This window comes from Temnothorax nylanderi, unplaced genomic scaffold, assembly GCF_030848795.1.
Source record: "Temnothorax nylanderi isolate EJ_2023f unplaced genomic scaffold, tnyl_v1.0 TNYL_tig0082_pilon, whole genome shotgun sequence".
Lineage (NCBI taxonomy): Eukaryota > Metazoa > Arthropoda > Insecta > Hymenoptera > Formicidae > Temnothorax > Temnothorax nylanderi.
In genome coordinates this window covers 532,377-559,905 of record NW_027249144.1, presented here as the reverse complement: position 1 = coordinate 559,905, position 27,529 = coordinate 532,377, and the positions used below count along the sequence as shown (strand labels likewise).

Sequence of the window (27,529 nt, the reverse complement as noted above, 5' to 3'; positions counted from 1 at the left end):
CCAGCCAATGTCTATAAAAAATACATACAATCCTCAACGATCGCGACCCTTTCTTCCCTATTTCTTTCCTCAATGACTTTCTTAAGTTCATCATTGAGTGTCTGAATTCAATTTAATGCGATAGAATCGTTCGATTTTCTAAGCGTCTGGCTCGAGTTAGTGTTAGCAAAGAATCAACTGGGTTTTCCCTCTCCTTTCAGGATTCCGGGAAAAAAAGAAAACCTTAGAACTCACGAAGATGTCTAACAGTTCTAAAAATCCATGGGTCAACGTAAACCTGACTACTTTAGAGGATTTACAACTACAAATATTTTTTAAGCATTTTAAGCGTTTACCTAATAAATAAAATGCGAAATTATTACTTGTTTATTACTGGTACTGACGATAATGAATATTTTCCTACTTGATTTAATTTCTGTACCTCATTTAACTTATTTGCATTTTCTAATCTTGTCAATCGTGTTTTCGATCGTTAAGAACAGAATTACCGCTGTTATAAACAGAATTACGAATTTCGAAACGTTTATCTACGAAAACAGTCCTATAATTGCAAGTCATTTCCCCGAAATCTACAAATCGACGGGAGTCCAATACTTAAATAAGATTGGATCCCGCTTATCTACTTTACGAGCGACATAAAACGCGAGTATTCACGTTGACGCACTCAGGATATCAGAGACTGATATCAATTAAGATCGATACCGCTCCGCCCTGAAAATCGTGATGCAGGAGCTGTCTTCGAGGTTGCCATTGATCCACCGAATCGGTCGTAAAATAAAGATTTGGCCAGGAGAGGTACTGCGGGTGGCACGATCTCTTTCGAGGGTTGCTTCGCCCCGTTGTAACTCCCTAGTAGTATCCACGATCGCGCGCACACACTCGTGCTGTGATACCGCAGGGGCGGATCGGCCCACGCTCAACCTGAATACTGATTCTCGACGGACGCATATATTACCACCGTGGATAAAAGACATTTGCATTTTGATGGACTGCGCCGAGTGCATTTGACGTTTCGTATGCATTTCACCGGTGCACGAGTGTACGGCGCGAATCTCGGAGCTGCCGTGAAAAACTCGGAGCGGGTAAAGGGAGGAGGGGGTCTTACCCATATTTATCACCCAATGTTGCACGCCCATACATATAGCGCCGTTTGTATTTATCTCGCGCGGCGCGAACCCTTTGAGGGTATCTCTGCAATGAACTTACCGTCGCGCTTGAATCGCGTATAATGCAAATATAGCGAACATTGTCGGGCATTATACCTCATTGCGCATATATATACGTAGAAAAGAAATTGAAATAAAAAAGTTGCTAGAGATAAACTCGAGAGAGCAAATAACGACATTAGAGAGAATATTTTACGTACTATGTGATCCAATATATAATATCATACTAGCAGTAACGTGAAATGATAAACTCGAAAATGCACTCGAGTAACTATCGAGAGTTATTTACCACAAATACTCCGTATTTCTCCACATAGACTTCAGTTTCACGATATCAGATAAGCTACTAAACATGTATCTCTAATTCGTATCGGAGTATAAATTCGCACACAAGCGTTATTCACACTCACCCCGCTTCGCGTCAAAACCCTTCCAAAGAGCTTCGAGAAACCAATTGTCGAAACTTCGATCTCGGGCTCGAGCGCCGAAGCACGAGACGACTGTGGGATTGCACGGACAATGGTGCGAAAGAAGTGACAAATTGAAAAACCGTCCCATGACCAAGAACGCGTTTACGCGAGAGCCGACTGCAAAACCCGTAATACTCGTCGAATATCCCTACGGCTTCGGTCCTTGATCCTAATCCACGACGGAAAACTCGCGGTAATAACCGGTAATTCACATTCAAATGCGCCGAGCTCGCATGAACGGAAAATAATGACTCGTCGACAAAACAGTAAAAGTAGCACAGAAATTCGCTGAAAAGATGAACTCACCATTATCGTCGACTTCCCTCTCGATGGCGGCGTGTAACACACGATCCCTCGCGCTTGCACTGTGACAGCTGCACGTTCCTTTTTAAAACAATCGTTCCATCGCATGTAATTCGATGGTCGTCACACTGCGCACTTGCGTCGACGCAGCAACATTCTTATCCCGACAAACCAGCAACGTTCAATTGTGGGCAACATATCTGAGAACAGAAACGTTATTGATTGATTAGATATCAACTTGATTTGAATAATTTCATACTGTTAAACATTGCAAACGTTTTCGATTTTGTTTAGAACGTATTAAAAGTGAATATAAAATGTTTCAAGAGTTTACTGCAAAGGAAATTTAAAGAGTTCCTAGATTGAACAACTCTACATATACAACCACGTAAATAGCGAAGATGCATAAAGTTTGCTATTCAAAATTTCCAACTTTCCTTCAAGCCAACTAGATATAGCACAGGTGATCCATCAATAAGAACGTATGCCGAAATATACGTACGGTATGTTTACGAGGGTATAGAATTCTTCATAATTCTGATGTCAGTCCGCGGATACGTAAAATTCGACAACTTAAAATTCTCCCATGGTGGAGCTGCAGCGAGCATTATCTCCGCTTACAAGTAAGTAACCAAGAGAAACTTGGAACACGAAACAGGAAAATTACTCCTTTGACACGTTACAGGTAATCGTGAAGGAAAAAGGCTGCGAGCTGGGAATGTGGAGAGGCGAAAGAGATGGGTAGCCGGAGAACGGAGGACTTTCAAGAAAACTTGCGAACCCGAGGGAACGCTTGAGAAGCTTTATAACTTCGACAACCTTAAATCGGCAAAACTGCCGCGCCTCTGGTGATCGTAGAGCGCGTCCAAGGCGGAATGAGGAAAGCGGGAGCGGGGAGGTAAAGTCGACGGGAAGGATAGTCAAGCCAGTCCGGGAAAAGGGAAGGAAGCGCGAAGAAAGTAGTTGCACGTACTCTACTTCGTGAGATAGAACGGGGATAGCGGGATGACTATGATCCCCCGCCGTTCTCCGTCTTCTTTGATGAGACGACTTGCCCTATAGAGCTTGAGTACTTCGGTTACGTCCGAGTATACGGCAAAGTAGGATCCATATCTCCAGACTCTTTACGATAAAACAGCGCGATTAAGCATGTCCGTTGATGAGTTTCGGTATATCAACGATTAGAATTACTTTACGCGTCACAAATACAGCATAAAATATTTTTCACTGATCGTATCTTGATACGAACACCGTTGAATTGCATTTGTACGTAGATAATTATGGTATAATTAAAAGAAATAATTAAGGAAATGTAAATTTAACGAAGAAAATTAACGTGTTCTTTTTCGAAATACGACTATGTACCTCCCTCTGGAACAACGGGCTGTGTAATGTAAGTTAATTACATGTTATGATGATGTATAGCACCGCTAGAATAAACAGATGGAAAGCTGCATAGCGTGTATAAGCTAAACAGTATTTTTCTCTTTAGGTCTGTACATATATCGAATTAGTTTTTTAACGTGGTTTATATGAAAAAAAAATTAGAAAATATCAAGAACTTTATCAAATTAAAAGATATGTTCTTTAATAAACAAAACGTAATTCATATCTATTACATTTCCGTATTTCATACATTTTTTCATAACGTCCCGCATTAATTGAAGAAAAAATAATATTACACTCTGTATCTTGAATAACGTTGGAGTATCGTACGCGACGCGTGCGACAATCGAAAGTGAAAGATCCCGTAACGGTAAAGTGGTGCAAGTCCGTGGTTTGTCGGGGTGTTGGGAAATACCTGCACGCCCCTCTAGTCTGCTGTCTGCGCGACGAAGAGTCGCGTCGGGGGTCGCGTCGTCGGCCAAGTCACCCCTAGGCGACTCACGCCCTTCGCCTTTCCCTCTGTACAACCTTCCCACCCTTTCCCCCTGGTATTCCGCCGCCCCTCAGAAAAACTCGGGCTTGCATTCAGTAAAGAGACAGCCTATCCGCGTATATGGACAATGGGACCAGACGCCCAACCTAACGCCCCCCCCCCCTCTCCCCTCAACACCCTTTCTTACCTAACCACGCGTGTTTGCGTGTCTGCGTATCTGCATGTCTGCGTGCAGCGTGTATACATGTCTACATGTGTACGTGAACGTCATCGCCATCGAACTTCACTTCGTGTCTCATCTTCGCCCTTGACAATGATATCTAGTTGCTTTTTCCACGATGATGTTCGTGCGCTCTCCGCATCAGACATATGCTTTTCCGGTACAACGGCGTGGAAAACAATTATCTGTCCCGCCAGATACGGAGCTACACAGTTCCGTATCTGACCGTACAGACTTTCGCTCGTAAATCCGAATTAGAGGCAACGTGAGTCGCCGCGCGATCAGACACCTCTTATGCAGGCACGCGTACTGTAATTAACTCTTCCGCGGTCATGTAAAATCCAATCTCATCAAGAGATCTGTAATTTTCTATAAAGAAATAAATAACTCGGTGTAAACATGTTTCGGAATTCTATAATTTAAATATATATAGATATAGATAGGAAAATTTCAATATACTACGGGAAATCGAAAAATACGAGAATACGCGAATCGAAAAACTTTTCATAAGTTTTCCATAAAGAGCGACCAAAACCTACGATGTGCCATTACAAAACAAACGTAACCTGCATATACGTGGACAGCTCCATTCTTCCTCCGTGCGTACATTCTTGCAAGTGCGAACTTTGTGCGAACCGGCGGAAAGCATTTACCGAAGTACTGGCATTCACACCCTCGGCGAATAACGCAGACCAGCACGCGGAAAGTACGAAACAGGAAGCCGCCAGACCCTTTTGTTTCCGAGCGTGTTCTTCGTCTATCTTTTTTCCTCTTCCTTCCTCTAGTTGTCTTCACAGTCAGTGATTGTGTACACTCATTCAGACTGAAATGGTTCTCTCATTTGTTCTCATTTTATTTTTGCACCTTCACCGGGCTCGCTGCCGCACCTCGCTCAAAAGTAACGTAGCATCTCTTACGAAAATATTACATCTACATGTGTACGGCGGATTCCGTCATTCACGTGAACGAATCCAGATCACGAGGGTGGCTGCCAGACAACCATCGTGCCAGCCGTCAAGAGTTTCGCGCTGTGTAATGTTTTTCTCCAGCTGTGGAACAAAAATCCAGTCGCAGTTCACCTCCGCCACATTTCTGTCAACGTCGTCGCTTTTTTTCCAACTCGTTGATGAGAACTCCCAGTCATAGTGTATACAGTGGCTAAATGGCTTTTTTCGAACCGTGAATATATTTTTGATTCAGTTGTGGTAGTAGTATAAAAGTGAGGAAAAGTAAAAGTTTTAGTAGAATTGAGTACGACAATTCGCTTCACTGATCGTATCATCTCGCAAGTAAATGCCGATAAAATTATTTATGTTACAAGAAAAAAAAAGATATTAACTGTACACGTTATACTAGATACAAATTTGAATTTGTTAAAGCTCGCATAGATGATCGGATTTGCATCGATGTTAAAATATCCGATGCTTAAACTCTCGAAAATTTACCGACTGTATTAATGATTCCGGGCGTTGCAGGCCATCATGTCGCGGGATCTATCACCGGGGATTTGGTGCTACGCTGTCAGAGAATCTCTATAATACCCAAGTTACAGCACCCTTGCGCTCACCTCTGACCGCCTCCCCTTAACAACAGTTCAATTAGTTCCGGCTTAACGGCTCTCAGTTCCGGTGACTCGTGACCGGAATCTCGGACAATTATTCCTTGGACGGAAACGGAACATCTCAAATTTCCTCCCCTCACCGGCATCAAAACTCGTAGATCGAGTGCTGAACAAATTTCTTCCACACGCGAAGTTTTTATTGGGACACGTGACGTAAATTACTTCGATTCTTGACTCGAGATCGTTTCTCGAGGAAATAGGTCGTGATGGATTTTCAATAATTATGTTTATATTTGTAAATTCGAAAATACACCGAAATATTTTTACATATACGCTATACTTCATCTACAAATAGTGTCCATCAACGAAAAAATCAAAATTAAAAGGACTATTATAAAACACAGAAATCTTTAAAGTCAAATCACCGTAAGCACCGTAGGCACTTAACATTATTTTACAATGTTACGCCTCAATTCCTCTCCAAGATATATGTTTGAACAATCGGTTACGATTTAAACACGGATTTATGAAGCAAATTATTAAGTCAACCGAAAGTTAACGTGTTTGCAAAAGGTGGCTCAATCAAGCGAAGTTAAACGAAGTGGAAGGAAGGTAGATCAGAGATCGTAAAATCAAGTATCCTGAAAGAGCTGCCGGAGATCTGGAACAGCAGTCGGGCGCGCCTTAATGTGTTTGCCCGCGAAAGTGCCTATCCGGAAACGTCTAGGAAATGAAATAGCGTTGCGTACGTAAACGAGCTGTCAGAGCACTGGCGAGTAAATAACTAACTTTCTTCACCGAGCCGTCGCAGTGCCTTAAGCCGCTACGGAGAGCTCATTACGAGCACGACATGTCCCGCGTTTTCGTAAAGTTTCTACGATAAGAAAGACAGCACGATAATTACAGAACTACGTCTGCGCCTCGTAGATCGCTGAATAAACCGAAATTTGTGCGTAATATTTATGACGTTGAAACCGGCAGGTGCTACTGTTAATTTCGGAGTATTGCGATTAAATTACCGTACTTTGAGCGTACTGACATTTCGTTACGTGTATATGTATATATTAGGGCATGTATTTCGGTGATATTTTAAATTCGCACGACCGCTGTGCACAACCAAGAAAGAAGGATCAGATGCTGACGGAAAGGAAACGACGAAAGGAGCACGAAGGAAATTGCCGCCAATCAGATCTTCTCAGGCTCAAGAAAGACAAAGATTTATGAGAGGGGCGTGAACTCGTTCTACTCAAATCTAGCGAAATTGTCCTTAACGCAGGAAATGAGCCATGGAGATAAAAACCTTGCTAAGAAACATATTCGGACGAAATAATTACGTACTGTCTGAAACTAAAATTAATAATCTCGTGACAGTAAAATATCATGGGTCCTCGTCAGTTCGTGGATTGATATAATTCAACGTCGTGCATGTTGACGTTAGAGATATTATCGATTACTATTACAGAAAAATTACCAAATAAATATTCTGGAAATTCTTATCATATGGATATACAGAAGAATAGTTATTTTAACAGCGCAAATTTGCTGGAGAAATATGAATCGATTTTCCTATAACATATTGGAAAGCTATTATTTTTAAATAGGAATAATAATCCATTGAATATGGATTTTTACGTAGTAACTGCGTATGCAGTAACATTGAGAAAAATAATCTTTTATTATGGAAATGCATATTTTCGGACAATATTTTTTTATACGTTGATGCATATTCATTAAAGCATTGACCTCGTCGTTAGATTCGATATCCCATTTTCACGAAGTACGCTGTCGATAAAAAGTACAGATACTCTATATGTTTTTTCCATCAGAAACAAAGTGTATTAATGAACTCCGTCTGTAAATACATTCGGTCGATTCTAAAAAAAATTCGATAACGCAGTACAGCATGAATACAGAAACTATATACTATGCCCTGAGGTTTCCAAAAGGATGAGATATTGGTTATTGGATGAGATATTAGTTAATATGTATAAAAGCAAAAGAGAGAGTAATTATCAAAAGTTCAGTCCAGTATTCTGAAGATAATGATCGTCATTCGATAATTACTAAGAGTCACGAGTAATATCAAGTGATTACGGTTTTCGGTCGTACTTTTAATTAATTAGCTAGCAAAAACTTATATATAATATATACCGTGTGCCTAATATATCATATATATCAAATATATCATATAATTAATTAATTGAGAGACATGAAATATATATGAAGGTGCATTACGTAATGATAGTCGTGTTAACATCAAATTCACACAAACGGATTTCCAATTTATATGTATATATGAGTATAATATATCACATGTATCAGAAAATAAATATTTGTTTAGATCTAAACGGTAAATGCGATATCAGATGAAATAGCGTTCATGGATGTGTGAGCTTCTCAGCTGGGAAGCTGGAGACAGGATTCAAGATAGTCAACTCCGTGCAGACGCTAGTCCGAAGAGAGAGTGAAAGACGAAGAGAGCATTATGGGTGGTCGTGAAGGAAGCGGGGGTGGATGGCTTATGGATTCTCTCTTTCTCTCTCTCCCTTTCTCTCTTGAACTTTCGCGCGGTAACCCTTCGTATAAAAGGTTGGGTTAGTGTCAGAACAGTTAGGTCGTCGACGTGACCCGAGAGTTCGCCTGGAACAACCTCCATTTGTACAGGGAATTACATCCGCGAAGGAAGAAAAAAAATATTTCACTGCCCGCACACCGCCCTATCGTCCTGCCCATCAAAAGCAAAAGATGGAGGTTTCGAAAATAACGAATTGTGGTGTTTCCGTGGATATTGCGAAGGATGAACAATAACGTCAGATGTTTCTATAACGTTCTCTGTTGTATCTGCTAACGTGTACCGTAATTGAACGACGATAGATCGAACAGATACATATTTCCTGCGGCGAGTCGTTATCGGCCGTAAAAGTATTGTGTAATATAGCATTGAAAAATGATTGATCGAGGTCAATGGTGATGCATTAAAAGTTCTAGGCTGATATTCATAGTCGGATCTTATTTCAAAACAGCCTTAAGTAATATCTTAAGATGCTAACACGGCTCTGTGATTGGTTCATAACATATTAAGATTGCACATAAGACGGTCTTGAATATAAGATCCAACTATGAATACCGGGCATAGGTACAATAAAACAAACGTGCGTCAGAAGAAATGAGAGTAATATTCCACTGAGCCATCTAATATTATCGTTAACTGCAGCACACGTGTGGCAGTAACGTGAAAAATGATTATGATATCGAGGTGAAGGGCCGCAGACAACTATGTCACGGACGATCACCAGCCATAGTACATCTTCTTGATCGATACATTATAATATATCGATCAAGAAGACGCGGTTCCCATTGTCCACCAATGGCGCGCAGAAATTTAGTTCTATTGCACACGTTGAATGATGACGCATATTTGTCGGATAGAAAGAGAATAATGCAATTCTAGTTGCCGTCCGCAATCTGCATCGATTCTTCATTTGCATGTAATCTACTTCATTCATATTACGCTTCGTTCCCGCGGTACTGCTCGCATCTGAGAATTACGTAGTCTTTCAACGGGATCTGTTTTATAAATAACTGCCCCATTTTCTTTTAGCAAAATAGATCATAGATCATATCTTAGTCCGCAGCAAAATAATAAAGCATAGAAATATATAATATTATGACGAATAATATTATGAGGAATTACGAATTTATAACATAAATTTCAAGAAAGCATCACTCAATTTCCTTTCCATCTTTTAATGCATTATATCATATAAATGTTTATATCTGTCCTACTAATTTTAATCCTTTTTTTTAATAAAATGCAACTGTAATATATTCGTTCAAAAAGAAAATTCCAAGGAAGCAATTATTACACGAATCGTTACTCTCACGCTTGGAAAGTAGCATCGATCGTGAATCGGCCCCGCGTACATTGGTCTCGCAATATATTTGGATTACCCGCATATTGCACCGCCATAACGGCCTGCATTCGCAGAAGGCGTTACGCCCTTTTATCCACAATATCCTATAACCACGCGATGTACGGGAATTAGGGCTGATCGACGACTACAGGGATTTCAAGGTATTCGTACACGCGTGCCACCAGGAGATCGGTTTAAGCTGTCACGATATCTTCCGTCGCGCCTCTTGGGGGTTCTTCATGATCCCCGACTAACGGCATCCCCGGCGCGATTTTTAATGACAGACGCGGAGATTATTGTTCGCGGCGAAAGTAGGTTCAAGGTAAATGTCCACGTGGCATGTGATTTATGAATGAAAGGGGGAAGGTACGATGGCACGCTACTGCGACAAAAAAGCGCACGATTCGCGATCTATCATGTCGCGCCGAGCCAGTCGTACATACGTTTGTTCGGGCAATACACGCTAAACACAAACAAAGCTTATGCACGCTCGCTCGCGCGTTATCGCACGAAACAGCGCGCGGTTGTCTGTCACAGTTGACATCGTTATTAAGCCGCTCGACTCTTTTCGGCATCGGTCGGACAAGGAGAAACTAGTTGTAATGAAAAATGACATTTCCCACCGTAATGGTAACCGACCGAAACTCCTCGTATATTTTGAGACCGCATAAATTACAGTGCGTATAACAGAAACTTCTTCAAAGGCCATAAGTGAAATCTTATCGTGATCTCTCATTTGTCTTGAAATTCCAGTAATTAGATCATTTCCCGACCGAACAAACCTTGAAGCTGCGCGTATGATGTATGAACTCCATGTCATCGGCATCGATATTAATCGTCCTTCTTATATCGCGGTGGTCAAAAGAAATATGGCTATCCGATGGCAGGCATGCGGATAAATGGCGTGTTTCGGCGGCTGCTTTCTTCCGCACCCTTACATCTGTAAATCTGCACTGTTCGCGCGGGATTGAGTGGCCCCCAACGATAAGTCGAAAGAGCAACGCCTGCATCCCGTCGTTCGTGGAGAACGCCATATTTTACAGTATCAATCATAGCGCGCAATAAACGACCCCGTGAGGGTGGCGGGGGTTGGGTTGCTAAGATACAGAACCGGTTAATGGGACTATTACATCTAGGCCGAGCTACCGTGGGGCTGAATCCACGGAGAAAACCGGCAGGGTAGCAAGCAGGAAGAAACACACCCCCTGGGCTAGGGGGTGACGTCGTCGCAACGTGCTACCAGCTGTGACTTATGACGTATCACGGCGCACAAGCGACATAGCCCCGTGGGTGAGCTTCAAAACTGAGCTACGCGTTCAATAAGTCATGATTTATCGAGAGGCACGCCACTGCCAGGCCTTAAATTGTTTTTGTCGCAATAACATCGCCGGTTTGTCGACGTAGCAGTGGAAAAATGACAATATAAGAGAGTTCGCTCGCGCAACAACGACCATTAACTTCGAATAAAACAATAGCTGTTGTGAGTGACTGATAACTCTGATAAGTACATGCAATTTTCAACAGTTAACATTTCTGAAAAAAAAAAAATTAAAAGAGAGTATAAGCACGTTTATAATTACTCTTTTTCAATTCGCTAAATTTTCTTAATTCAGCAAAAGTCACGTAAATGTGGCACGAGTCAAGAGACAACTATTTTTGGGATTTGTTTTAATTGGGAATAGTTGCATGTCGAAAACCGCGATCGAAAAGCAAAAAAGAGGATTTAATCCGCCAACAGTGAAAAAAACTATTTCGTTTTGCTCGTATACAGCAATCTTTCTGAGCGGATTAAATCTGCGCGGAGAATTTGTGCGCGGTCGGTAGCCGCTACCGTTGGAACGCAGAGAGAGAGAGAGAGAGAGAGAGGGGGGGGAGAAGAGAAATAAAAATGGTAACGATGCCCGGGATATTATCGACAGATTAAACCGCCGTTCATTTGCACGTCTACTGTTTGAAAAGTAATTACCTCGTTGTCATCGACAGACCGCCATCGTACCACGCGGTGACTCAACAGCTGCGAGGGCGAACCTCTTCATTATTTTCCAATACCTCTGTACTCGGTATGATATCTATGGGAATAGAAGTGTGTACCGGTTTCATGTACGAGCGAGTTTGCGATTGGAATGCAGCGACAGCTTGGAAACTGGCGCGACAATCGTATTTGTACTCTACTCCTATTAAATAAACTTTCCCCACACAGCCTCACGTACACACGCTCCCGCAAACACACATTTTCTTCTTGCTCTAGTACTCTAGTCGAACTTTTCACAATAGATATTCAAAGACATCAACGAGAGAACGAATGTACGTACAAATCAGATTTAACCGAGCAATCTCGAAATTTAATATAGTCGTGTGAAACAGCGTTCACAAGTATGCAATTATCCAGCAGAGAAGCTTACGATTTACAAACGAGTTAACGAACGAATAACGATGCAAGCAAGATTCTTAAGATACGGACGCGATAAAAACGTTTACAAGCGAAACGATTGTTCTAATCTTTGTACGATATTTTGTCTGTAATTCTGAAGCGCGTATATAACAAATATTAATCGAAATATAACGAATAATACAACAAATCCAAAATTTAACGCGTTTACTATCTTTCGATTACATTTATATATATCAAAATTAAAAGCATGCCTAAATTTCGACTTTTCTACGTTTCTTAACGTATTTGATGTCTCACATTCGTTCTGCATTTTTCCTATTACTCCTCTCTCTCTCTCTCTCTCTCCCCCTCTCTCCCCATCACCCCTTTCTCTTACTTTCTCCTCCTCTCTCTCCTTCTCTCTTTCACGCTCGTGAGTAAACATTTCAAATCGACTTTGAAATCGTTCACTGGTTAAATAGCCCCGCGACCAAAGCAATTCCGTGTTGGAGTGTTTCGAATCAAAACACCCTCGAACTGTATTTAGAAGTGATTGTCTGTTTGAGCTTTGGAGATTGCCAGCTTCCCGATTGTTATTGACGTGCAAGAGCCGAGAGGGAACACGCTGAACGGGAACATTACTGATTATAAATCCGGTACTTTGGTCAGGATGCTACTAACACAAAACGCACATGTAGGATCATTAATGTACCCCTCAATAACTGAACCTAGCATATTTTTAATGCGTATATAAAAATATCTTCTTCGTAATTTTGCTAACACTTTGATCGATTAAGGGTTAATTGGGTTAACTACTTAACCGTATTTCTACGTAAGACACGAAAATAAACTCAACAATATTATACGAGAACTCGCGATTTCGGTGCTCGAGAAATACTCTTAACAAGCTCGCGATTGAGACTCGTAATCGTGGCACGATCTCACGATTTGCGATCAATATATTGCATCCGCGATAAGTTTCGAGATTTTTTAATCATAAAGCATGTGGAACTTGTTCCACTTATATCTTTTAATCGCAAAATTCAAATTCTCTGCGTAACGAGAAGGCTGATTTGCATAAAACACGTTCTCGGATAGTTACACGCGTTTTGCGAGGATTCGACCTCTCTTCAGAAGAACACCAAAAGCAATTCGAACAGAAATCGAAGCGAAGCCTTGATTACCAGCGTGACTAACGAGACTTCGTTCTTCGTCGGGAATGAGAAGGACCGTCCGTTCGTTCGTTCGTTCGACTCTATCTACTGAAGATCGATTTAGCAGCGCCGTGCCTCATCGATTCCCCGACAATGAGAGATCGATTTCACATTTGTAATCGAGCGAACGCCGTGTCAACTTCTATCCCTACGTTCGCCCTATCCGCTCTTAAAAAAGGGATAGAAAAGCGATACGATCGAAACGAAGAATCGACAAAGGCCATTGTAGCCCACACATAATCGCCGAAGTGAGAATTCAGGTCGAAAGCGAGAAGGGGGGATCGAGACAGAGAGAAAAGGGATGCACACGTGGATGCAATAATCTGTCGCGAGCGCAACCACGCGCGAGAAAAATTTCGGAAATATTTATTTAAAAAAAATCCAGATCAAATCATATTCCGCCAAAAATGTGACTTTTCTATACATAAACAAACAATGTGCAAATGCGCGCTGCGTCTATTTTGCATTTGGCAATAAGAAAAACACGTATACATCAGCGCGGAAAAAATTTGTGCAGTTCCAGTATTTTGGAGGATGCAACATCGCGATGCGAGGCGCGCAGCTAAACGTTATATTTTATATAAACACATAAAATACACGCATGTTTTATTGATCCGAAATATAGCCGGTTACACGCGCGCACGGATTATGCGTAGGCGAATGTTGCGAGGGATAAGCAGGAACGGGGAACACAGGGACAAATATTTGCCGCGAGATATATTAGAGATTGCGAGTAGGTCATTTTGGGACTACGTATGTGTATATGCCGGGGCATGTACATATGTGCATACAAAAGCATATAGACGCAATAGAAGCTCCATAACTTAATACACGCTGCCCCGCTGCACGCGCAGGATAACGGCACGAGACGCCCTGTTGAAGGATAGCCGATGTCGAAGCGCATTCTTCGTCCCGCGCGCCATCGATATCACTCCGAATCCGGCGTCGTACGGGAAGCTTTGATGTAAAGAAAGTTATGTAATACACCGGGTACGTATGGAATAAGCGGAACGAGAAATTCCTCTCGAAAAACACCGACAAGCCAAGGATATTGTTTAATGAGACGCGCCGAACGGCGATGAAAATTTATATTGTATTTATATCGCGCGCGAAATAATCATAACAATTCTTGCAAACATTCGTAAACATTTGTATATACATTTAATCGAATATCGATAACAAAAATAATTCAATGGAAATGAATTTCAAAATCGTGCGGCGCGGGAGCGCTCCCCGCTATTGTTTTATTTCGCTCGCTGTATGCATGGGCATCCGTAGGTGTGAAATAACAAACACCACCACACAGGCGGATATACATATGCCGTATGTATACATACGGGGCATGTAAACAACGGCCAAAATTTCGCGGCGGATCAAAGCGAGTACCAATCTAAGCCCGCGAGCGCAATGCGACATTTCGGAGCAAGCTCGACGGAAATCATAAAGCCCGATAGCTAAGCAAAAAAATGACTTAATTCACACAGTTATTAATCTTCTCATTTCCGTCAAATAGCAGTCGCGAATTACACCAATTGTCCGAGTGCTCCTTGATTACACGGAGTCGCAAAAATATATTTTTCGACACTCCTCTCAGATTATTTATAAGGCTGCGTTCCAAAACCACACTCTTAGCGTAAAGAGCGTGCTCTGTCCTTGTTCAACTTTCTGTAAGTAACAAAGATAGAACGACGATTGAGCGTTAAGAGCATGGTTCTAGAACGCAGCTTAATAAACGCAGCGTCGCGTGCAGCGACTAAAAACTTTGTCGACCGTACGAACGTAGCACGACGTTCAAAATCGTTCGCGTTGGCTTTAGGTACGAAAGAATGCAAATACTGTGTCAATGGCGTTCAACTTTCCCAACAGAAAGGCGTAGTACACCATCAGACGCGAAAGAAGAATTCGTGCTCATTGACGTGCCCCCGATTTGACCGACTCTCGTCTCGCTACCACGCGAATGAATGATTTCAGGTTATCGCGCGGAGATAAGATCTCGTGCCGAGACCTTGAAGCACTTACTCGATCGATGTCGCGTTCCCGCGAATCCCGCGTCCCAGGCTGCCGTCCTGATTCCGATTGCGAGCTGCTGCTGCCGCCGCTGCTCCGAGGTTTTCAGTCTATAGCGCGATCGTTCGTACACTCACCCGACAGTTAATCGCGACGTCACCGACGAACTAATCGAGCTGATCGCGCTCGCTTTCCCGCTTTCCCGCTTTCGCTAGCGAATGCGACGCAAGCTCGCCTCCTCTTCGAATCTACCGCCGCCACTCGCGCGCGCGTTTGCTCCGCGACACGACGCCGACTGGACACGATACTCGCCCGCGTTCGAATCGCGCAGTCCTCCTCGCACCTCGCACCTCTCGCACCTCGGGCTCCTTACGTCGTCACGTAAACATGATCGCGCGCGTAAACTGGAGAAGCGGCGCGTCGCGCGGTCAACGTTAACGGTAGGCGATTCCCGGAATCGGCGTTTTCTTCGCGCTCGAGATTCGGGGGAGATCGGGGCCGCTCGACCGTCATCGGTCGCGCGACGCCGGCTTCGTCTCCGCTGCGATCACGTCGATCACGTCGCGCGACAACTTCATGCCGCTCGGCGGCGAGATGCGGCTCGCGCGAGATCGCGGCGGCGATGGCGGTATTCACCCGCGCGCACGTAACGAGAGCACGCACGCAGCACATACACACACACACACACACGACGAGCGGTGAGTGTCCACTCGAATTCTCACTTGCGAATTCTCTCACCGCGAAAATCCCGGAGCGACGACGCCGGCACGGCGAGAGAGAACGACTCCGGCGCGAACTTGGGCGCGTTGCTCCCCCGCGGCGGCGTTACGCCGCTCGACGTCCACATGTGACCGCACCGAAACTGGGGCACTTCTCGCGCACACGTCTCTCTATCCCTCTCTCACTCACCCCTCCCCCACGCCGAATCTATCTGTGTCTGTGTCTCTTTCGCTCCTCGAGGGAAACGGAGCAACGTCACGGCACGCGCGCGCTCGCACGGCGCGACGCGGCGCGTTGTTCCCCGCGAAGGGACGATAAACGGCCGGACGACGACGACGGACGACGGACGACGGACGGCACCTCGAAAGCTACGCGACGGCCGAGAGAGCGGTCGCGGAGCGAAAAAGCGCGACACCTCCACGCTCGCGAATCGGCCCGGTAACTGAGTCTAGCGGCGTAGGGAGGGGTAGCGACGTTACACGGAGCTGGGGTGGGGCGGCGCGCGAGGGCGACGGCGACCGCGCGAGAGGGAGAAGACCGAAGATACACCCATGCCGCGCGCATGCGGCACTAGCGCCATCCTCGTCCGCGCCAACGGCCTCGCTCTCGCCCTCGCCCTCGCCCGCTCTCCGTCGCGCTATCTACTCGCGCTCCCTTTTCCCTTCCCTTTCTCGCCCACTCCTTATCTGCCGTCCCTTCGCATCCGTGGCCCGTGCACCGCGCCGTGCCGTCTACCCGCGCTACTTTCTCTCTCCCTTCTCGCGCGCTTCCCTCTTCCCGTCCTCTTCCCGTCGCCTCGCGTTCCCATTACTTCGCGCGTCCGTTTCGTTCTCTCCCGCTCGCGCGCATTGCGCCCTCCTCCGCGCCAAGTTTTCTCTCATTCCTCCCGTGCCTATTCGTTTCACCGTTGTTTTCGTCCTCTCGTTCTTTTCGTCGCGCGTTCTCCCGCGATCTATTTTTTCCTTCGTTTTCTTTCTCGCGCAGTTACACCTTTTTGCTCCGTTTCTTTTCCCGCTTTTATCTCTTTTACTTCCCGTTTCACTCGATCGCGGCGCCCGCGCCGCCTTCCGCCTTTTCTTCCGCTCTAATCCTCTCCTCGCCTAACATTCGTCACCAATTCTCCTCCTTCGTCCCGCTCGTCTATTATATCCCCGTCTCCGACGGACTTCCTCGCACCCCGGTTTCCTTAGCTACGATACCCGCACCTTCGTCGCTTGCCATTATTTCGCCGGAACGCTGTTAACCGTAACATCGCAAAACGATAAATTAATTTGTTCGTAGCAACGATGGCCGCGAGCGTTTTCATGGCGTTCCAGTTACGAGTTTACGTCAGGAAGAGCATCCAGAGATGTCCATTACGGTGCATAATTGCAGAGCGGAGAGGTAAGTGGATCAACTTGCTATATCGCATCTTCTCGAAAAAGGCTCCGTCCGTGCTTATTCTTTCGTTCTCGCGCTCCTCTGAGGTAAATCGATGATAGACAAAATCGATTCCTAGTACGCTATGCGTAGCCGAGCGTATTATTTTCGTAATTATTTGTGTAACAGATCTCGATCACGTATAATAAGAATTCAGTGATCGTCCGTTTCAAACTATCTATAATAATTATCTATAATGTAATTTAATAAATATAAATAAGAACTTGACTGATATATGGATAACACAAGTTTAGACAAAAATAAGCCTTGTATGGTCGGGCTGGATTTTTTGTGCCTAATAATATATTATTCACGTGAATTTATGTATATTTCTTCGTCTTAGTAAACTTAGTAATAATTTAATTACCTCTAATATAATTTTCTATAATAATCGTTCATAATAAATTGCATTAAATTCCAAATTGTGCATTCCAAGTCTTTAAAAATTTTTCGTATCGCACGAAACAATAAATACATTTTATCCCACATTCTCGAGTGTGAATTATGGTCTATATTATATGTATAGAAACGTTATATGTATTCACAATTTTCAATGTACGGTATTAATCGAATAACAATCGTCAGCAAGCGCGCATAAACTCCAGTGATAGTACTTTGCAATGTTTACTGTAACCTTATACGAACGACGTTAATATATTTCAATATTCCGCTTATGAATTCTAATTTATATTTTATGTACTCTGTTAAATAATTTCTGAACAAGTGAGGGAAGACGGAAGGGAGGCACGCAGATGTGGAGAAAAGCATTTTGTAGCTTTGATCTCGGTTACAAACGACGACTTCCGTAAATGGAATTTTAATACGTTCTGTAGGAAGATAAAACGCTTATGCGACTATATACATGTACTTTCGATGTTCCACCTCAACGTTTTCATGCATCGTCGTATTTATATTTTATAATACGTATCTTATACCACACTAGTAATATCTGAGAAGGCGAGATATTACCTGTGTGTGACCAACATCGAAAAAGAGAGAGAGAGAGAGAGTGAGAGAGGGGGGGGAGGGTTCTGTCGCTTTGATCTCGGTTACGAACGACACAACAGATGGAATTTTAATACACCTTTTAAAGGGGTAAATCCTTTACCGGAAAATACGCACAAAAAGCGACTTTTTGGCGACGCGTTAACTCGATTCGCGTTTCTCGTGTCGCGTCATCAAGTAACAGCTAGTCGCGAAACCATCGATGTTCTAATTTACTAAACACTACACACGCGAAACTCGTAGCCTCCGTCAAGTTTACGCGGTTCGCTTCATACATCGACTCGCGATTAATTATTCACGAATGCTCTTGCCTTTCGATATTCCGAGAAATACGGAAGTTTCTCGGGCTCCTTTACCTATGCCGTGCCAAACCGCTCGAAATAGCTATTGACGTTACGTAATGTTCGGAACATGGAATCGATTAATGCCACTCTGGTACATGCACCTCAACGAAACTGACATTTATTATGAGAAAGCCCATGCATTGGACATCGTATCTCGTACGAGAGAGAATGAATTGACGTTCGCGAAAAGTTCGTGTTTTCCCCGGCAATGTACGAGATATTTGCATAATATATTATCCGAACATGTGCTGCATAGACTATTCGAAGTTAATCGATGTTAAAGTTTGAGAAACGTCGCGTCTCTTTAATTCTCTTTTATTTAACTCTTAATTAATTTTCAATACTAGGTATTAAAAAAGTACTGAGAAGTACTTATCGGAAACTTTCTATTAAAAGTTCTCTCTAAATAAAAAGATGCGACAGTATTTATTACTGCAAGCAATAAGAGGAATCAGTTGTCTCCGCGGATCTTTATAATTACATCTAACAAAACGCAGAATTAATTCGTGATTCGTTTCAGATGAATCTCGATTCCGCATAGACGTTCAACGAACTGCGAACAAAGTTAGTTATTACACGTCGCTTCACCCATCCGGTCCAACTATGCCGACAAACTTGTGTCTTAACTAAACACGATGGCCAAATGTGATTATATCATATACATATGTGTTCGAGACACATATATACATGTCAGATACGTGAGTTATAACAATGATCAGCTCGTTATCAACATGTCCGACCGAGAACCACAATAGGGCCCCGACCGGCAGTGGCGCTTTGCGATGTCGCGTGGTTGTTGTACGCCACGTATATGAGCATGATAATCGCAATGCAACCGGATATATGCAACAGCGACAGGTCCGTGCGTCATTCGCGAGCCGGCGAGTATTGTACATTCATATTCAGGTATGATCAATAATAGGTCGCGGCATGACGGGGCTGAATTTTTGACAGCTCTTACGCGCGATCGGCTCGTTAATTCTCTATATTACGAAATAGCTCCGTAATATATATTTTTTTTGCGCCCCATTCCCGTTGTTGTTGTGCTGACGACGCAGTGTGCGTAATACCGGCGTATGACGTGCGACGGCCGCTCTTTATTCACCGTAAAACTCTTATCGCTGTCGCTCTCCGACGCGTTTTAATCCGAGAGACTCAATACAACGCGTTTTAACTCAACGATCGACCGTGACATGACATTTAAATGCTGACATTTAAATGCCGCTTAAATATTAAAGTTTTCGCCGCGGCGTCATTGCGTGATATTGAAGAAAGGACAGCCGGAAAATTCCGCGACGATCTCTCGGAAATGGTCATCGTATCTCCTCGTAAGGATCCGGAGTTACTACGAAATCGTATACTCCTCGCGTGAAGCGTAATTTGAAGTCACTCTCCTCCCAGATGCCATAAAATATCCGCAAGGATCCGCGCGCTATCGGAGTCCGGTGGGAATCAAGCGAGAGCCGATCCGGCCGATCCATTCACGTAATCTTCACTGGAACGGAGAAAATTTCCGTCGTTGTCAATCCGTGATGTGAAACGTCCCTATCCCCTGTCGCGCGACACTGACGTTTTCCGTTCTTGCCTCGTCATTCAATATTTTTCTCTCTATTACGTGTATCCAACTCTATCCTTTTAACACAATCGCCACCCACGTTGCCATCTGTCACGAATAAAAGCATCTCGCGATTTCTCAATGAAGGATATAATATCGTATCTCGCGGTTAACACTGAACGAGTAGATTCGACTTTTAATTAAACGCCATTCAATTACAGCACTCTTTACATCCAGTTGCCAGCTTACGCGCTGAAATACAGAATGTTCTTCAACGTTTCACTGCGAAATAATGCAGCTTCCATTTTCTCTCTGTGTACTCCTACTTTACGAGGGCGTGGGAATATAGTGTTGTATAAAAGTGAGATCGCGCGCTTATCTGTAACACGATAAAGTCGAGGAGGAAATAGAACAGAGTCCAATAATCTGCCGCTCAAATTATATTTGCTCCACGATATGAAATTATTGATGAACGTTTTGCTCAAAATTTTATAACAAACTCAATAGAAAGTTCGTATCTGCGTAGATGAAACACACATATTTAGTTTATGATATACTTACGTTACCGTTGCAAGTAGTTCAAAGCCAGACGAATCAGACGGATCAGACGGATGTAATTAGTTGACCAGGTCCACGGCGAATGCTATTTCTCATAAAATTCCATTTTTCGAGGAAAAAGCTCTCGAATGGAGAAAGAATTGCACGCTCGACCCCGCTCTTCTTCTCGAACGCCTTCCAACATCTTTCTTTCTCGTCTCCACCCTCGCGCGCGTCTAGCTACTTCTTCCGTGCATATCTCTTCCTCTCTTTCTTTTTCTCGCCCAGCATTCTTCCCGTTTCTTTCCCGCTCCCGCTTTCTCTCTAGCCGGTCTTCGGTGTCGGTATTTATAGCGTGGAGAAACCACAGAGTCCCGGGGAAAGCTGCTCAGCAGGGTGGAAACTAGCGACCGAACCCATGAACCGTTTCTTCCAACGACGTCCAGAGGGGCGTCCAGAGTCCCCGTCCTCCTCTACACGCATTGCGGAGAAGAAGCACGTGGAGCCCGGTATTCCAGCTAAAAGCCTTAATCGCTGTTTTTACCGCTTTTCTTTTTGGAAGAAAGGAATTACTGCTCCTGCGCTCCGTTGCGCCGGCTTCGCGGCGCGCTTGCGGTTTTACCGCGGCAACTTCTTACTTCATCGTGCTCTTTAACTGCTTCGCTTCTTTACCACGGATAGATCCGGCATCGTGCTTCGCGTTGTTCGCGCTCTATTCTTTGTGAAGATTCCTCGTGGCAGTTTCTCAGAGCTCCACGCTGAAAGTTTTCCTCAGCGGCGATCAATCCATTCCTAACGTTGTGAATAAGGAATGTGATCTGTCAGATATTGTTTAAAGGTTTAGAACCAGCAGTTACATTAGAGTACCTTATTATTTACGCGCAGAGATAAATTTTAAATTGTATATTTTATTCGATATATATCCGAATGAACGATAATCTCCTGCGCGCTTCGAAACTCGTCAGATGTGGTTTACCTGAGTATCGAAATTACTTTACCTCCAGGAGTTGTGAAATTCTTGTTCTTTTTTTATATTTGCGCGAAATAGAATTTTATCGATACTTCGATATGTGGCCTCCAGTCGCCCGTTCGCGGAAAAGTCGTTTTCTCTACCGTCAGCACCGTGGCCATTTCCTTTCCATTATTTCCAGCAACATTCCAGCAGTTAATATTGGAATCCCTCCAAGTATTTCACAATTCAAATGGCATCTTTGCTCCGTACCGTCCACTTTCTACGGCTGATATAAGCGGTGTTTTGCATATCTCTAATTGCGATTTCATTATATGGAAACGTCGGAATGTCCTAATGAATCGGACCATTATGTCATGACGTTACAGTCGGTATATCAGTACAGAAAAATTGAAAAATAAACAACGACGTAACCGTGAACCCTTTTTACCATTAATATTCAATATTATGTGCCATTAATATTCAAGAATTCTTTTAAATATTATATTTTTATTTTTGCCACAGTGAAAGTAAGCATGATTCTGTAAAGGGAATACAAAATCATTTCGTATAGGGTAGAGCGGGGTCAAAAGTAACGCGGGGCGAAAGTAATAACTCAAATATCTATAGTTATAGGCATAGATGCGCATGCGTCTGTTGGTTAACGGATGAAGCTGAACAAGCTATAACGTGTCTCAGAACGCCTCGGCCTGGGTATTGAGTATAAACTATAGATATTAACTATAGTATTAACTATAGATATTTGAGTTGTTACTTTCGCCCCGCGTTACTTTTGACCCCGCTCTACCCTACGTATCTATATTTTGAAATATTTTGCTGCGAAAGTTTGACATAAACGATTTCATGCAAGTAACATGCATTTTTTAATGATCCAAAAGGTAAAGTACATGACGACATTGTGCCTATTCATTCTATGAACGTGAATAACACATTTATGCGATTGTAATGCAGACGTGTACACGATCTCTATGTGTGCACGACTGTATTATATATGACGGCACCATTATTGCAGATCCCAATAGACCCTCATAGGGCCTGCCGGCTATTCGAGACGACCGTTGACGTATTGACTTAAGTACAAGACTTACCTACAAGAATTAACAAACCAACCGCTTTTTGTCTGGCTCAATTTGCATGATATCGTGAAAAGAATGTTGTTAAAAGAGAAGAACCTTCGCCATTCCTTTCCTTTTAATTTTGACGAAACATGGCAGATTCATGACAAAATTGACGTTAATAATTGTCGTCGTAAAGTCTCTTTGAAATATGCTTACAATACACGATTGTTCAACGATATTGCACTGCGCAAAGACTGTTTTGCTGAGGATTTTCAGGCTCGATGCATAAAAGCGCGACTCGAGCGTACAATGCGTACGCGTAGGGACATAGGAGATAGAAGTAGATGGCCTGTCAGTTTACCGATGTTCCCTTTGGGATGCGTCAAACGTACGAAACGATGGTAAACCTGCTTTTCTACAGCTCCGGATGCCTCCGCGCTCCCTCAGGGCCAGTGATAAAAACCAGGACCAGTCAGCATTTGACAATGAAAGCGTCTTTACCTTCCCTTTTTTTCGACAAAAGATCTCCGCTTGTTGAGGGTGGTCGACTAGACAACTTGTAAACTCTAGTCAATCGTTGTCGATTCGCAGAACAAAGAAAATTGAAGACGGACAACTTATCGTTTACGCAAAAATTGCCGATAAATTGTAGGAGACAAACTAATAGCATGTAGAAAACGCTCTAATCACAACAGTTCTCGAATCATAAGTATTTAAAGTTGGCCGAAATATCGTGCAGAATTTGCTAGATACTCAATTACACATATTTGTTCGCATATTTATATATTGAACTCTTTACTCGTTATTGGTTTTTACAGCACAAATTATATTAATTTTTACCGCATTGCAAATTTTATTTGATTAAAATTTTAAATACTTTTAAATAAATTATTTAATTCTTTTTCTCTTAATGGACTTTAATAGTTAATTAACTACTCCATTAAAAGAATTATTAAATTCAATGTTAATTTTTTACATCCCCACATGAATGAAATTGTATAACTTTAATAAATCTCACAAAAATATATAATTATATGTTTTGCGCTGATATAATTCTTAAATATAATTTTTAAATTTATTTTAATGTTATAAAAAATTATTGACTTATTAAGATTAGGTATATAATTTTATTTTTCTCAGAATATAAAACTTTGAAGAGAAAAAAATACCGAATTAATCATACATCTTATACGTAGATATTCTTAATTTATAGTAATAAAATAATAATAAATTTCAGTTATGTAATTGTATGTGTTGTATTATAAGTTTGTAATAATTAATTTCTATATAGTTATTTTTTAAATCAAAGTATTAAGAAAGTACTTTATCTAGCGTAAAAATAAATTTATTTCTCAAATATTTGATTTGGTAATTTTTTTCAATATGGGGATACAAATTAATTCTTAAAAATTGAAAGAAGCAAAAAATCAACATAATTTGTATATATCTTATATATAATTTGAAAGGCCGAATCAAATAACCCATCGTATCTTGATTAACTATTAATGTTATTTCACTAATCGTATCGTATTTTATGTATCATTTCAGGATGAAAGCGCCGATAATGAACTGTTCGGTTATTAACGTCGCGGATACAGTACAAAATAAACGGATTATATTTCTTTTGTGTTGTTCTTCCGTAACAAAATAAACATGTGATTAACATCGGGAGTGCCGTGAAAAGTGTCGCGCGTTGTATTCTGATTATCACTGTGCGCGATCGTAATTAAGTATGTTTCCGCATCTGATTGTGAGTACCACAAGGAAAAATCAACGAAGGAATCTGAGAGGAGGAGGAGGCCTGAGAGGCATCGGGCGACGGCGGAGCAACTATAAGGTGAGTAATTCAATATTTATATATGCTGCATCTTAATTATAGAATTAATTGCATATTTTTATTTAATTAATTTTATTTAATTAGTTGTTTGAATAATTTATATAAAAATTAGAAAAGAAACGCTTATTAAAACATTTTATCAAGGTTATAAGAAAGTTATAGATTAAATTATAAGTTAAAAGAATAAACATTTTCTGTCTTTCGGAAATTATATCTAATTGTTTTATGAAATATCTATTTCAAAAAAGATGAATAAAAAATCAACACAGATAATAATTAGTTCTTGAAATATTAATTATTTTAATTGTTACTATAATTTGGATATATTTATGTTTTACAGATTCACATAGTCAACGTAGTTACAACGTAGTTACAACTCCGTCGTTGCGCATCGACCGGTGAGTCAGATTAATGTTTATTTTAATCTGAGGAAATGAATATTATAAATATATAGAATATTTTTTACAAATTTATTTCCTTAAAATCAAATTAGGACATTTATTTTAGAATATATAATTGTCTATCGTTCTATTATGCATACAACAATGCACACAATGATAATAATTTCTCATAATCTGTCCATTTACAGTTATGGATAATTTGGCATTATATTATATAATTTAAAATAAAATAAAATGGCATGAGATCTACTAAATATTATGTCAGATCAGAAAGATTCTTTTTGCAAATTATCCCTGAGTTAATTTACTATATGTTAATTATGTTAAAATAGTTGATATGTCAAAAAATAATAATAATTTTTATTGTATATATCAAGAATAATTCTAAAAGCGTATTAAAAAAGATAATTTATATATTTAACAGATATTTATAAAAAATTGTATTAAGTATCTCAAAATGCGTGTCGCGAGAATATGAAAAGTTTATATTAACTATTAACTTTTTGGAAAATCTATCAAATATTTCGGATCTCATATCATCTTCTACCAAGTGTCATTAACTGTTAGTTAGAACTTCCATGGAAGTGTTTCTTCTTTCCTTAATCTACGTCTCATTGAGATAATTAAACACAAATCACTATCCGTTCCCGGGTTCGGTGGAACTAATGAAGTGGGGCATTAAATCGTTCGTAAGTTGTTGTTCTTCGGTTCTTCGGACGTTCCCGATTCTGAAGTAACGCAACTTTTCCATTAGGCTGCATTTAATTAAGTTTACATCGATATATTAACCGTTTTTGTTCGTATCGAAACTACAAAGAAATTACGTTTGAACAGAAGATTGAAATACATATTAATTAAAATATGTTAATATTTCGCCATTCGCCGATTTTATGATTATCGTAATATTCTCATATTACGGTCGAAAGAAAACTGACGAGCGCTTTTTTAACACCCAATATCACTTTTTCCACGCTGACCCTCTTCAACGTACGTTACATCAATATGTAATAGCTTGTAACTACAAAAAATTGCTCCCAACTCAATTTTAACGGCTTCAATAGTACAGAAATCCACCTGCCTGGTTTGCTTGGCAATCTTGTTATCCGAGTTTGTCCGCGCAGGCTATTAATATTGCGAAACTTCTCAATTTGCCGACGAACGAGCGAGGAAAAGAATGAAATATATGTAGATAAATGGATGGGGAAGACTGGTTAGATGGATGAATACACGAACGAAAATCGATGAAAAAATTGCAGGAGGACGAGCGTTAATTTAAACGCGGAGTCAGACATTAATAAGTATTGCCATTTAATGATGAACCGAATTTATATTTGACCATGGTAGATTGGACGCGTTGTGAACAAGCTATGACGAGTGCAAAGTTTTGTATTTGTATAGCATTGTACATATTTGTGTGGGCAATCATTGCGAATCGAATAAACTTATCTGGCTGCATTTATATTTCGAGCGATGCGTCAGCATCGAAAATTTATACGTTATCATGTCATTTTCCGTCTGTCACTTTACTACATATTTTTTTTAGAATTATCGTAATGTAACATTGTTTCTTAACATGTTGACACATACAAAATATTATACATTTGATTTGTATAAAAGCGGTGTATCAAATTAATTCTTATAGCTTGAAAATAATTAACACTGTTTTGAACTCTGTTTAATTAAATTTGTTAAATTAGGCACTTAGCTTATAGAGTAGATATCTATCTTTCGCGATAAAACGTGAAAAATAACAATAGCGTGCTCCCCAAACTATAAAGACGACAAGAACCATCTATTAGGTTGCGTCGGCATCAAGATTCATGAGTGCCTTCATCATTCCGCTCAATGATGCGTCAAACGCAATCAGAATCGAGATTAGCTCGACGAAGCCAGGGAGCCTCGCATTTCCTATAACTATATCCTATCGATAATCTAACCAATTATTGTAGTTCTCATCCCAGGATACGAACGCAAATGGCGTAGGATAGGTGACATCTCGTCTGAGGCATTACTTCTGCTTTGTCGACTGCGCTTCGCGTGCCGTTCTTGTTTGCTACTTAACACGGAATTACGCTACTCATTGCAATACCGCATAAACACGGAAAAGAGCTTTTGTCTCTTGTTTCTTAGCAAAACAACTTTCGTATTCCTTCGAAAGAGATCTCCTGTAATCAACATTTTCCCGCCCGGCACGAATTTGACCTCGCCTTTAATTATCGAGACTCTGCAAAAATCGATCGCAGACGCGAAAAAAAATCGTAGGAAGGATCATTGCAATTGTTCTTCGTTTTCCAATGGCCGATACGTATCGCAAATTAGGTTTGTCCATGCGGTTGCCTGAGCGTTTTGTCGGAACGTTTTCAATCCCGTAAAAGCGACGTAACTGAGTTAGCCAAACTGATTTCTCTTACTCCGGCCTAATTGGCCAAGCCTCCGGTTGGATGTCCGTTTCCCTTGTACACATACACACACAGATACACACATATTCAGGTATCGCCACACACGATTCCTCTCGTACTAGCTAGTTTCTAACTTGTCGGTACATCCATCTCTAATTAAATCTTTACTCAGAACATCT

At 41.5% G+C, this 27,529-nt stretch overlaps 1 protein-coding gene and 1 long non-coding RNA gene across 3 annotated transcripts in view; one reads left to right on the top strand and one right to left on the bottom strand.

The window, feature by feature from the left end:
* The window catches only part of Sema2a (Semaphorin 2a), a 307,709-nt gene that overhangs the window by 229,813 nt on the left and 50,367 nt on the right, over nucleotides 1–27,529 (bottom strand). Inside the window, exons 1-2 of one of the 2 annotated variants that reach the window (XM_071709911.1) lie at nucleotides 15,118–16,255; nucleotides 1,941–2,139 (exon numbers count right to left, since the gene is read on the bottom strand). In XM_071709911.1, the coding sequence (XP_071566012.1) occupies nucleotides 1,941–2,047 (107 nt within the window). In that variant the 5' untranslated portion in view covers nucleotides 2,048–2,139; nucleotides 15,118–16,255. Of the gene's footprint in view, nucleotides 1–1,940; nucleotides 2,140–15,117; nucleotides 16,256–27,529 lie in introns of those variants that run through there. The other variant, XM_071709912.1, reaches the window with a different exon arrangement.
* LOC139774549 (uncharacterized) lies at nucleotides 16,650–24,947 on the top strand. The gene is made up of 3 exons (XR_011718607.1): nucleotides 16,650–17,208; nucleotides 24,262–24,550; nucleotides 24,891–24,947. It is a non-coding gene; the product is annotated as an uncharacterized lncRNA (long non-coding RNA).